Source organism: Schistocerca cancellata, chromosome 7 (genome assembly GCF_023864275.1).
Source record: "Schistocerca cancellata isolate TAMUIC-IGC-003103 chromosome 7, iqSchCanc2.1, whole genome shotgun sequence".
Taxonomy (NCBI): Eukaryota; Metazoa; Arthropoda; class Insecta; order Orthoptera; family Acrididae; genus Schistocerca; species Schistocerca cancellata.
The window spans coordinates 16,105,219-16,118,304 of NC_064632.1; the positions used below are offsets into that span (position 1 = coordinate 16,105,219).

At 40.3% G+C, this 13,086-nt stretch overlaps 1 protein-coding gene across 1 annotated transcript in view; it reads left to right on the forward strand.

Moving 5' to 3' along the window:
* The window catches only part of LOC126092405 (cohesin subunit SA-2-like), a 192,768-nt gene extending 179,946 nt beyond the window's left edge, over positions 1-12,822 (forward strand). Inside the window, exon 12 of the mRNA XM_049907978.1 lies at positions 12,808-12,822. Coding sequence (XP_049763935.1) covers positions 12,808-12,822 — 15 coding nt within the window. The remainder of the gene's footprint in view (positions 1-12,807) is intronic.
* The last annotated feature ends 264 nt before the right edge of the window (positions 12,823-13,086 follow it).

Genomic DNA, 13,086 nt, shown 5'->3' on the forward strand with positions numbered 1-13,086 from the left:
ATTCCCACTATATCTAACTTTGACCTATCCATTTCCCTTTTAAAATTTTCCAACCTACCTACCCGATTAAGGGATCGGACATTTTACGGTCCGATCCGCAGAACGCCAGTTTTGTTTCTCCCGATAATTATGCCATCCTGAGTAGTCCCTGCCCGGAGATCCGAATGGGGGACTATTTTACCTCTGGAATATTTTACCCAAGAGGACGCCATCATCATTTAATCGTACAGTAAAGCTTCATGCCCTCAGGAAAAATTACAGCATTAGTTTCCCCTTGCTTTCAGCAGTTCACAGTACCAGCACAACAAGGCCGTTTTGGTTAATGGAAGGCCAGATCAGGCAATCAGGCAGACTGTTGCCCCTGCAACTACTGAAAAGGCTGCTGCCCCTCTTCAGGAACCACACATTTGTCTGGCCTCTCAACAGATAACCCTTCATTGTGGTTGCACCTGTGGTACAGATATCTATATTGCTGAGGCATGCAAGCCTCTCCACCAATGACAAGGTCCATGGATCAATGCGGTGGAGGAGGAGGGGGGGGGGGGGGGTCTTTAAGAACTGGAAAAACTACACCATTCCTTCTAACGTTCCCTGTCCTCAAGGCTTTTTAGCATGTGTTACCAAATAAAGAGCTCATTCTGAAAGTCACTGATGCTCATTTATGGTGTCACTAATGTTCATTTGTGGTGCAGTAACTATGTCCAGCAAAAGTATAGAGTGCACTTAAACGAAACACACAGTCTTTACTTAGAATACTCTGACTTGAAATTCAAGCCATTTACCTCAGTTGTCAATTGTCCAAATAGTATAAAGTTCACAATTAATGGCCTAAGGACAAAAGAAATCTCATTTTAGTAATTTTTGGGTTCAGAAAGAAAGGAAAGTTGTGTGATGTATTATCTGTGCTCACAGGGAGGAAGGAACTTGGAATAACATGTTTATATCCCTAAAAGCCTTGAGTTTCACTTGCAATGTTGTAATTTGCCAGATCACTGCAGAACAGTTTTTTTAGTTTTCAGAGTTTAGAATTTTAACACGGGCTCTTTAAAAAACCAAATTCTAGCATTCTAGCCCACAAAAATATTCAGAATCTGAAGGTGACTACACCATGATGAAATTTTAAATTCAACTCGTGACACATTCAGTTAAATAGAAGTCCAAGAGACATAGCTGCACACAAATTTTCTCAGTGTGGAACAGACTAAGTGAAACATACTTAAAACTTATTGCAGTAATAATATCAGTATTTCCATGCAGCTGTGTCAGTTAATTTTGATGTTTGAACCCTATACAGTTGTTTTGAAGATGACATCAGGAACAAACATTCTACAAAAATCTAACATTCAGAACAGGAGGATTCCATAAGAAAATCAACCAAAGTAGTTGTGCCACACGTTCCACACTGCTGATGACAGATATTGTCATGTGGCACTTTCGCTGCCTGACTTATGGCATCCTCATGTTCTAAATGCTCATAGTACTGATGGCGTTTGATTTTTTTGCCGCATCAGGTTCCTTATGATGGGGCTACACAGTCTTGGAGTCAGTTATATACAGATTGAAAATCAAAATAAAGTTTGATGAAGTTGTTTGGAAATGTTGACGTTACTAATGCAATAAATTAAAAACTTATGAGAAGTCTATATGCATGTCCTTCCCACAATGGACACCAAGAAAATATTTTAAAGTTGTCACATATTCACTAGAGTTGTGCCATTAACTGAGGGACCAACAGGATACACTTACTATACACTGATTAAAATTACTTTGTGATTGATTTTTCAGCAAGTCAGATGGTAGGGGCCAGCCACCAGCCAATCGTAGTTCTTTCTCAAGTTCTACGTGCTTGCTGTGTTGCCTGTTTTGTAGGTACATGCCGCACGTTGTGGAAGTGTGGCTGGCTAGGCGCCAGCAACAGCGGTCCCACCACTGCAATCTGTCAATCACAAAGTAACGCAATAGTTGCTCTGTGCACCGATTGTAATGATGCACTTGGAGATGTTGGTGTAAAATAACTCAAAAGAATCAGACTATTACATACTGAAGTCTCAAATCGGTTAGTCATACAGTTTGGGCATGTATGCCATAATAAAATGATAAAAAGAAAAAAAAAAACATAAACATACTGGTGACACAACATTGACAATTATGCATTAATAAGGTAGTTGGTATGACTTTCCCTGCACCTGTCTGTACCTCATGGGATCATTACATTGTAAGTTAGTGTAGTTTAATAAGGTAAACTTGTCATTCCAGTAAATATGCACATAATCAGTCATCAATTGATATTAAATGATACAAGGGATAATCTGATGAATGGTACCACCAGAATGCTTGTTTAAAGATGATGCTACAACATACTCCACTTTCATCACCAGCATAATTAAAAGGTAGAAAAAGAAAGATTGCTACTTCCGATAAATATGGCACATAAGTTGCAGACAGGCACAGTTAAAACACACTTAACATAAGCTTTTGGCCACAGCCTTTGTCAGAAAAAGAGAAACACATACCATTCGTTCACACTAGCAAGCACATCTGATGCATACATGACCACCAACTCTGGCAGCCTGGACCAGAATGCAGCTACAGTAACATGCTATCCCCACAGCCTCCACCCAACACTTTCCACCTCTCTGTCCTGCTAACTGCTCCCCATTCTTGTCTCCCATGCTCTTTGTTTGCACCCTCCACCAACACACCCACCTGTCTTTCTTGGCACTCTTCTTTTTCGCTCCATTTTTCCCACCTTCCTACCCCACAATCTCCTGATGCTGTGCCTGTTGGCATTCTAGTCTCTGCACACTCCACCAGACAGCACTCCCCCCCCCCCCCCCCCCCTGTGCACTGCTATCCTTTCCCCTTCCCCATGCCATCCAGATTGCCTTCCCCGCGCCATCCAGATTGCTGCTTCCATTCCACATGACTATGGTACTGCATTCTGACATGAGTTGCTAGAGTTGGTGGTCATGTATGTGTGAGGTGTGCTTGCTTGGGTGAGTTAATGGTTTGTGTTTCACTTCTTCCAATGAAGGCTGTGGTCAAAAGCTTATGTATAAGTGTTTTCTGCAACTTACTGTCATCTTTATGGTAAGTAGCAATCTGTCTTTTCCTGCATTGTTGGTATTTCTACCTGGAGTTCTCATTGTTTGATAAGTGAAAGGTTGGTTTTTATTGTGCAATCCAAGTTGGTGTTACTAAAACTGACATTAATTTGTATTTTATTGAAATGCATTAGTACTGCTCTGTTTATAAACGATTTCAGTCAATATAATGTTTCAGTATATGCAAATTGATACATAAGTCCTAACTGTATATCTAACATAATTCGAATGTTGGGCATTATTAAAAAGTTTATTTCTACAAGCGGGGAGTGAGACTACAAAAGGGCCTACATCGAGTGGACTGGGATCAGTCGCTGGGATGTGGTCACAGGCAGCGGGACTGCATCACTTTGTTTCATTAGCTGGACTTTAATTCTGTGTGGTGCTATCTTGTAATGCCATGGTAATAGAATATAATCCATGTAATAGAACTTGGAAATGGAGCAATGATTAGCTGGTGCACAATGTGAGTGCAAAGTCATGCTTTGAATAAATGTTAGGGTGTAATCGGTGCTAGGATATACTGCTTCAGAGAAGCTTAATGTGGATTGTGAATTTTATTTACTGCATTCTAGTGCTATATGTAAATATGTATGAACCTTTGTATGAACTCTCAGCTACACATTGTCACACAGTAGCCCATGCGCTCATAAGGATTGCTAGAGAGTAACCTTATTTATTTCTTTATTTATTTATTGGTGTTGTGAATCAAGGACTGTACAATGTACAAAAGATACAGGACCATACCTTAATTATTATATTATAGGAAAATGATAGATGGCTACTCCCCATATAGTAGAGATGTTGTGTTGCAGATAGGCACAACAAAAAGACTGTCGAACACATAATCTTTCAGCCAAAAAGACCTTCATCCGAATCTCTCTCTCTCTCTCTCTCTCTCTCTCTCTCTCTCACACACACACACACACACACACACACACACACACACACACACACACACTCAACTATCAAACATATGACGACAGTCTGGCTTCCAAGGCCAGACTATGAGCAGCAGGGCATGATGGGAGAGGTGACCGGGTAGAGGGAGTAAAGAGAAGGCTGGGGTGGGGAGGGGGAGTGTAATGGGACACCCTCCTCTGACATTACCTTTCCTTGTAGAAATAGCCAATACCAAAAAATATTTTGAATCTTGTATAGGTTAAAATTATCTCAGCTGATTCACTAAAAAATTTCATATGATTTTGTGCACGAGGTATTGTATTTCAGGTTAAAATATGTAAAAAGAAGTTAATTTATTAGTACTCTGTATGTACAGCTAAAATTACTCTTCTTTTAGAAGTATTTGAAATTATGAAATATCTGGCATATTTAAAATTTTTGTTATTGTTGTTAATATTTATAGAATGTGACTCTAATTATTACATATATTTCTGGATTCATTTACAAAATAATGATATAATTTTGTGAAGAGTCTTCTTTTGTCAGGAAAGTTTGTAAACTTTCCTGTTTTGTAAACTCTTTGGAATGTGTTAGTACTGCAGATTGAGTTAGTAGTGGCAGGCGTGCCTCTGATGGAATTGGATGTATTTTTGACAATAACAGCGTGTATTTGTGTTCTGAAGTGGAAGTTGTAAAGTCAGTGTGATATAGAAGAATGGGGTAAAATAAAAAACGTCATAACAACAGAAAGTACTTCATCAATTATACAGATCAACTGGAACCCACAAATTCAAAATTTCAGTCTCAAAAATGTACCCCTAGACACGAGAACTGCAGTCAACAACAAGAGAAAATGAATATAAGTGAAGTTTTTCATATGTATATCTTATCTCGAAGCTTTCGAAACTTTTGGAGATCCAGAGAAAATTAATGGTGATGTGTGGGAGGGTAAGATTACAGGAGGGACAGCAGTGTAGGGGTGTGGGACAATAAAGTGCTGCTTTTGGGCGTTTACAGGGATGAGATGGATAGATGGTAGAACAGCTAGGTGCAGTTAGACAGTTAGGCGGAGATCAGAAGGGGGCAAGTGGCATTGGAAAAGGAGAGAAGGGATGTCATTGTAATAGACTTAGGTGCAAGACCAGTCCCATACACCCTCCCACGTCACTTACTCCAGTCCAGTCGCAAGCATCACCTATTCTGTGTGAGGCAGGGCTGCCGGTGAAATCAGTCGTGATCTTCAAGCTAAGCTGCAACCACTGTGCTGATTTCTACTTGGTCATGACAACCAACAAGCTGTCTGTCCACATGAATGGTCACTGACAAACTGTGGCCTAGAAATAGCAAGCCCACCCAGTTGTTGGGCACGCTGCTCAACACAATGTTCTCCATTTTAATGACTGCTCCACAGCCTGTGCCCTCTGGATCGTTCCTACCAGTATCAGCTTGCCTGAGTTGCACAGGTTAGAACTCTTCCTGAAGTATACTCTATAGTACAGTAATCTTCATGGACCAAACCTTCATTAGTCATTGTTGTACACCCACATATCTACTTACCCGTTCCCACTTCAGCACTACGCAGCCCTCTAGTCCACCAACAGTGCACCCACAGCATTGTTACTTGTCTCCTCTTTAGTTGCCCACCCGCCTTCCTCCTACTAACGTCCCAACTGTACCTAGCTGTCCTACCCTCTCTCTACCTTGTTATTAATTATTAATGATATCTTCTCAGGTATGCAGCCAGATGATACAGTCATCTTGGCACAATATTTCAGTGCACCAATTGGCTGCCATATTCAGGTGAGAGTGCTGATGCACAATCTCACTGGAACTGAGTTTCTAACAGACATGGCAGTTCCTTTATATACCATAGCCATCCCAGAAAGAAGCTAATATCGTGACTAAAGAATGGAGGCATTTGATGAAGAAACTGTGTGAATGTAGAAAGGTAGCTCTAATAGTCTGCCCATCATGCAAGAACACTTTGTGTTTTCAATGTTTATATGATGATTACCACTGAAAAAACTGTACATCTCACAACGAAAAGTAAATTTTTGTCTCTCTTGCACAACCAGTATGACTGTTGATAACAATTTTTTTAGTCACTTGACCCATATTTTTAAATGATTAAACATTACAGTATGTGAATAAAAAAGAACTAAAACCAGATCGACAAAGATTCCCAAAGAAAAAAGAATGACAGGAAGATAGTATGAGAACAAACAAAAAATTAATATGATGGTTAAAATGAAGTGGCAGAGGATTATAAAATTTAAAAACATTACATTTTAACCAAATAACTGAAGGAAAAAAATGATGGAAGTCATTTCGATAAAAATTAAAAATAGAAAATTGAAAGGAATGTGAGAGAATTCGAATGTGCCACCTTCATTTTGCCGTTCTTGTAAGCTGACCATTACGTTATGATGGTAGTCAAATGAGTGACGTTAAATTAATATTCTAGATGAAGAGGCTAAATATTTTTCTTGATGTTTACTCGTGAACGAGGGCCCACCAGAGTGAATGTGATACCTGGAATCCTAATCTACACGACCATATAGTTGGTTGCAAAAAGTCAGTCCCACCAGTGGGGACTCTCCTTGTCAGCCTTTTTGGAAATGCTTCCACCCTTGGCCCGAAAGGCAATGATCATGCCCTTTTGGACCTCAGATAAATCACTCCATTTCTGCATTACAACAATGACTGTACTGTTTCCGGTGTCCCCCTGATATGCTTTTTATACCCTCCACTGCTAGTGCTACCATCTGTCACTTGTGAGTGGTTATTGCACATTGACATTGTACGTAGGTATAGGGGTCACAGTTTCAACTTTCCAAGCAGGCTACATTCACTGTGCTTTTTTAGTGTTATTTGCAGCTATGTAAGCACATAACGAGGTGTTTAGTTCTAATAATTATATGCTTTGTTGGTGGCTCGGTGTTCATTTGCAGCCTCAGTCATGTCGCCGATGTGTAATAGTTATTTCTGAATTTTTGGAAGTTTTAAATTAAAGGCTAATTGGTAATAATCCCCTTTTTTATTCTTCATCAGGTGACTTTTTTCCAGAAAATGCACTTCAGAGAAATCTTGTTTTTAAGAAAAACATAGGAAAAAGCACTTCTTGCCTGTCGTGAAGTTACGTAATGAAAGAGGTCAAAGAGACTTTTAGTTGTCATATCTGAATAAGAAATGGCATAAATTTTTCTCTTGTGAAAGATTCAGAAAAACTGCCTTGCAATTAGTTGACATGAATTCTTGAATAGATTCTCTTTTGGCATGAGAACATTCCAGAACAATTTAAATGCAACAAAACAGCAGTTTTACTTTTTAATTTAATTTCAATTATATTTCCAAACTTTCTAAAATGTGAGGTGTATGCGTTTTTGTTTACACTCATATTTTCAAACTTTTTTCCTTTACGTAACTTTTTTAATTGCAATTTCCTACTTAATGTCAGTCAACAAGGTGAATGCAAGGTGATGAATAATGAATTATCATTTTTAAGCTTTAGTTGAAAGCATTGTTTATTTTGAATGTTAATGAACTTTTAAGTCCGTACTTAACAGAAAATATAAATTAAAAACCAATACTTATTTATTTATCGTATGGCAATACAGACACATAAGAAACAAACAGACAAATCACTAATATAACAAACATTAATAATTGCAAACAAACATTACTAATATAACAAAGTTTACGGATTACAAACAAACATCAAGTCTATTAATATAATATATCGAGTCTGGAGTTGCAAGCAGGAAGTCGTCGGGGCTCCCATTATAGGCTCTTCTGGAACACTCTTCAACAGTGTGACTGATGGTCCGACTTTCTCCGCAGTCACACTGAGGGGATGGTATTTTACCCCATTTATACAGGGAGTAAGCACATCTGCCATGACGAGTTCTAATCCTATTTAGAGTGGACCACGTTTGGCGTGGTAGGTCAAAACCCGGTGGCTTTTGTGTGATGCAAGGCATGTTACGATTTTGCCATGTGTTCCATTTTTCAGACCATACGTTTGTGATACTGAAACCTCCTTGTACACAGGTCCTTGCTGTTCTTGTTGGCGGGTTCCTAGATAGAAGCCTATTAGTGTTTGCAGGCTCAGTGTCTTGGTGTATTGGCAGGCTTCGATTTCCCACGATGTTTTTGTATTCACGTGCAAGGGCATCAGTACGTCGCAGGTGTGACGGTGGGATGTGGCTTAATATTTAGAGCCATTGCGTTGGAATGGGTTTAATTACTCCAGAAATCATCCTTAGAGTGTTATGCAACTGGACATCCACCTTTTTTACATGTGGGCTGTTTAGCCAAATCAGAGCACAGTATTCGGCAGCCAAGAACACAATTGCTAAATCAGAGGTGCGGAGAGTGGAGGCTGTTGCTCCCCAGGTAGTACTACAAAGCTTTTGAATAATGTTGTTTCTTGTCTTTAATTTTTCGGCAGTCTGTGTTAGGTGCTCTTTAAAAGATAGTGTTCTGTCCAGCGTCATGCCCAAGTACTTCGGAGTTTTATTATGCCTGAGAATGGTGTTTTCAAATCGAATGTTGAGTTCCTTTACAGCGAGTTTGTTGTTGAGATGGAAGCAACTAACCTCTGTTTTGGAAGCATTTGGTTCAAGTCTCCACTTACGGAAATATTCACCCATTATCTTCAGGTCTTTCATTAGGATATCCTCAGATGCTTCAATTGTGCTGCATCTTGTAGCGAGGGTCCAATCGTCAGCATACCCGAACTTTCTTGATTGTGTTTCCGGCAGGTCTGCAATATAGAGGCTAAACAGCAGTGGTGCAAGCACAGATCCTCGTGGTAATCCATTCTTTAGTTTTTTTATGGAGCTGTAGTCAGTGTCCATACTTATTTGGAACACCTTATCATTGAGCATTCTGTCTATTAAGCGTGCTATAGATTTGCAAGGAATTACTCGAAGAATTTTGTACATGATGCCTTCTCTCCACACAGTGTCGTAAGCTGCTGAGAGGTCAATAAAGGCGACTGATGTTTTCAATTTTCTCTGGAATCCCGCCTCAGTGTAAGTAGTGAGTGACAATACCTGGTCAGTACAACTTCTCCCTGGCCGAAAGCCTGCCTGTTCAACTGGGATTGCTCTGAACAATTCTGGGCTAATTCTGTTATATATAAGCCTCTCTAATAATCTGTAAATTACAGACAGCAGGGCAATTGGTCTGTAGCTTTTTGGGTTGTCAGCTGGCTTCCCAGGCTTTAGAATAGCTATTACCTTAGATCGTTTGATTTCTTGTGGGATATTGCCAGTTTGCATTATGTTTGTGAAAAATTGAGCCAGCCATACTTTTGTATACTTTCCACAGTTTATTATGAATTCAGGGTGAACGTTGTTGAAACCTGGTGCCTTTGTTGGTTTGACATCTTTCAGAGCTTTTTCTATGTCTTTGCTAGAGAAAGGGCGAGAGTGTTCAATTTCTGTGGCTTCATGTCTTAAGATTTTGAGTTCTCGCTTCACTTGGATTGTATGAGTTTTATCCTTTGGTGTCCTAGACATGTTAACTAGATGTGCAGCTATGGCATTTGGTCTTACAGCTGCTTTTTGTCGTTGTGCTAGTGGGCTGCTACCTAGTTTTCTCAGCAGTGACCATGCTTGCCTGCTAAATGTTTGGAAATTGAGGCTTTCTACAGTTTCCATCCACTTTTGTCTTCTGGCAGCATCCAAGCTGTGAAGCAGTTCATCCGCTATTTCCTGATCTCTGGATTCAAGGAAGCTCTGGTATAGTTCTTCACTGGTTTGGGACCATCCAGGGATGTATTGTTTGCGGTACCCTCTTGGTATGTGCTTCTTGGCTGTGCCTATCATGGCACCAACAAATCTTTGGTAATTTTTGCTGGTAGGTGGTATCCATCCCAAACATTTGTCCAGATCTGTGGAGAACCCAGTCCAATTGGCTTTTTTAAAATTCCATCGTGGGCGAGGAATAGAAGTAATTAGGGGAATTTGAGTTCCCACCTCCATTATGATTGGACGGTGTTGACTGTGCGGAAAGTCGGACAGAACTCTACATGAGGCCATGAGAGGTTGGTCTCTGTTGTTGGACGAGACGAAACACAGGTCAGGGTTGTATTCCTGTCTCCATGCAGCTGATCTAAACCTAAATTGATCCTTAGCATCGAATACATGGTATAAGTATTCTTCTTCTGCCCATTTTGCTAGTGCTTCTCCATTTGCATCATTGTCTTTATACTTCCACTGTTCATGATGACTATTGAAATCCTCAATGTATGCAGCAGGATATGGATGAGTTTGAAGAACGTGCGCTGGCCACGGTGTAGCAGGTGGCTTATAAATATTGGAGACGGTAATGCTACCGATTTTTGTGACAACGTTATGAATGTCTTCGTTGGTGGATGTAGAAATTAGGAAAGCGTTTTCAATATCTTGTTTGACATATGTGGCTACTCCATAAGACCTATGATAGGTCACTCCCAACAGTTCATAGCCTGGTATTTTGCCCCTTTTATTTAGTTGTTGCACTTTATCACAATGAGTTTCCTGTATAGCAACCAAGTCAATGTTATCATTTTTTAATAGTTTTGATAGAAACTGGCACTTAGCATAGCTTAGGCCTTCTGTGTTTATGTGGCAAATTCGAACCATGGGTCTGAGTTACCTGGTCAGAGGGACCTGAGAAGGGCCGTTTGGTCTGTCTGGTGACATAACTCTTACTGAAAGTGTCTTATAGTCAGGAGATCCTCAGATTATCTGATTGCCAGTATGTGCTGGTTCATTTAGCGTTACCCAGGGTGCACGTGTAGTGTTACACTACGGACGCGAACTAGCTTTACACCCCAAAACCAATACTAATTAATGTGAACTATAATGCAGGTGTGAACTATTTCTTCCTGTTGTCTGTTTACTCCAAATGAAACTATAAGGTGATTTTGTAACGACAAACACTGGCAGCCGGAACGTTAGCCCAGAATCCGGAACCAGGCCACCGTCAACCAGGCAATGCCCTGCCAGCTCAGCAGACATGGCTTCCGCAGCCAGTGCTTCTGTGTGAGTGACATCATGTAGATTTGTGTCGCATGATCGACCAACCTACTGATCGTGCAGTGCCAAACCATTGACCCTACTCCAGATGTTTTGACAGGGCCTCGATGCAGGGAGCCTTCTGCAACTGTCACCCTCTGGAAACAGGATTTAAACCACCAGGACCTGGCTGTCAGCAGATTGTCACAGCTGGGCCATCTGATGATGCACAGCTTGTGTCAGCTGCCAACACATCATGACACTGACTCTTTCGAGCTGCCAACCAATGACTATTGCCTGAGAGTCCAACCTTGGCACAGGAATATCACCACACTGCCACCCCACAACTGTCAGCCGCCATCTGCCAGCATGCTGCGGTAGCCAGGCCACCAGTACCATCCGTGGAAAATGCCTGTGACAGCACACCCGTACCGGTGTGCTGGGGTCTGAGGATCAACTCCCATCATCTGCAGTCTGTATGTTTCAAATGTGTTGAACCATGTCTGTTTGTGTACATTAGTAAGATGTTCTATCAACTGATTGACTGTCTCCTTCATGTGCTCCATCACTGACCTCCAGCAGAAATCCACTCCCCCATTCCTACCTTGCAGTAAACTCTGTTACAATATTGGTGTCAGAATACCTGCTGGAGCTGGAAATGGCCATCCAAAAGTGCCTTCCCAGCAACAGGTGTTTTATATTGGGCCTGTTGCATTTTGTTTGTCCTTTCCTTTCTATTTTCAGTATACTATACCCTTGTGGTGGTGTTTCTGAGTGAAATGGATGTCCCAGGGAAAGCGACAACCCAGGAGACAGTTCAGCATCTGCTAAATGAGGTAGTTAAGGTTAAAACCAACAATGAAGTTTCATGTAGACAAGTGAACCGTGTGGAGGGTGTAAGGAACAGAGGGTCATCTACTGGCATGTCTTCATTTGTTCTTGATGCTAGTGAGGCCTGATTGGTGGCACCATCCTCTGATAAATCTGGGGAAGATATTTTTGTATTCATGGATAATTGGTGTACAGTTGCAAAATAAAGGAACTGGAGTGATGAGCAATTGTCAAGTGTTGCTCATGTAAAATTGGCAGGGGATACAAGGACGTATAAGATGTGCAATGAGTATTTATGGGATGCTCAATTCTTCGCAGACTTTCTGGAAGGGTTGGTGGATCGTTACAGGAAAGAGAACACCTTGCAGTATTATTGTAAAGAACTTAATGGTGCAATGCAGAAGTGGAAAGAATCAACAGAATGTTTGTAGACTGCATCATGCAAATCGGTGTCAATACGTATGAACTAACAAAATATGATTGTGCCAATAAAGCCTTTTTGCAGGAGGCAGAGCAACAGGCACTTGATGGTATAATGTATCAAGCCCTAAGAATACCTTCTTTTACAATTAATGAAGACATAAATACCACACCATTTTTTTCACATTACAACTACATTTCCAAATTTAGTCTTAATCGGGTGTACAAACAAACCACTAAGAACTTTGTCAGTGCAAGGAGATATAATCCCCACCATAATTAAACCAATTTTATCACATAATAGTAAAATTCCATATCTCTGTAAAATAATTTCTCTACAATTTTCGTATTTATGTTCAGAGGAAAAGTAGAATGGTTTATAACTTTATTGAAATGTTTATTAGTGCGCACAAACCAAAGGCATTTTTGCACAAGTGTGTTAACATTTGTAAATGACGTCTATTACACATCAGTTCAAAAATTAATTAATGACCAGCATAATATAAAGACATAAAAATGCCAATTCTTCTTATTTTTTTCAGGTATCTGCATTATAATAATAAACTAAATACAATTAACCAAACAATTGTATAATTCCAATAATCAAAGTTATGAAAGCAAAATTGTTGAACTGACTAGCAAATGTGGTGTTACCTGCATACCAGAAAGCATCTGCCTTTGTGTACGAACAAGGGAAAGTGCTTTGTGCTTTATCAGGCAGTCAGAGAGAGAGAGAGAGAGAGAGAGAGAGAGAGAGAGAGAGAGAGAGACGTCAGTAGTGGAAGGTATTAGCTTCGTATGCTTTGATGCTTGGCACCGTT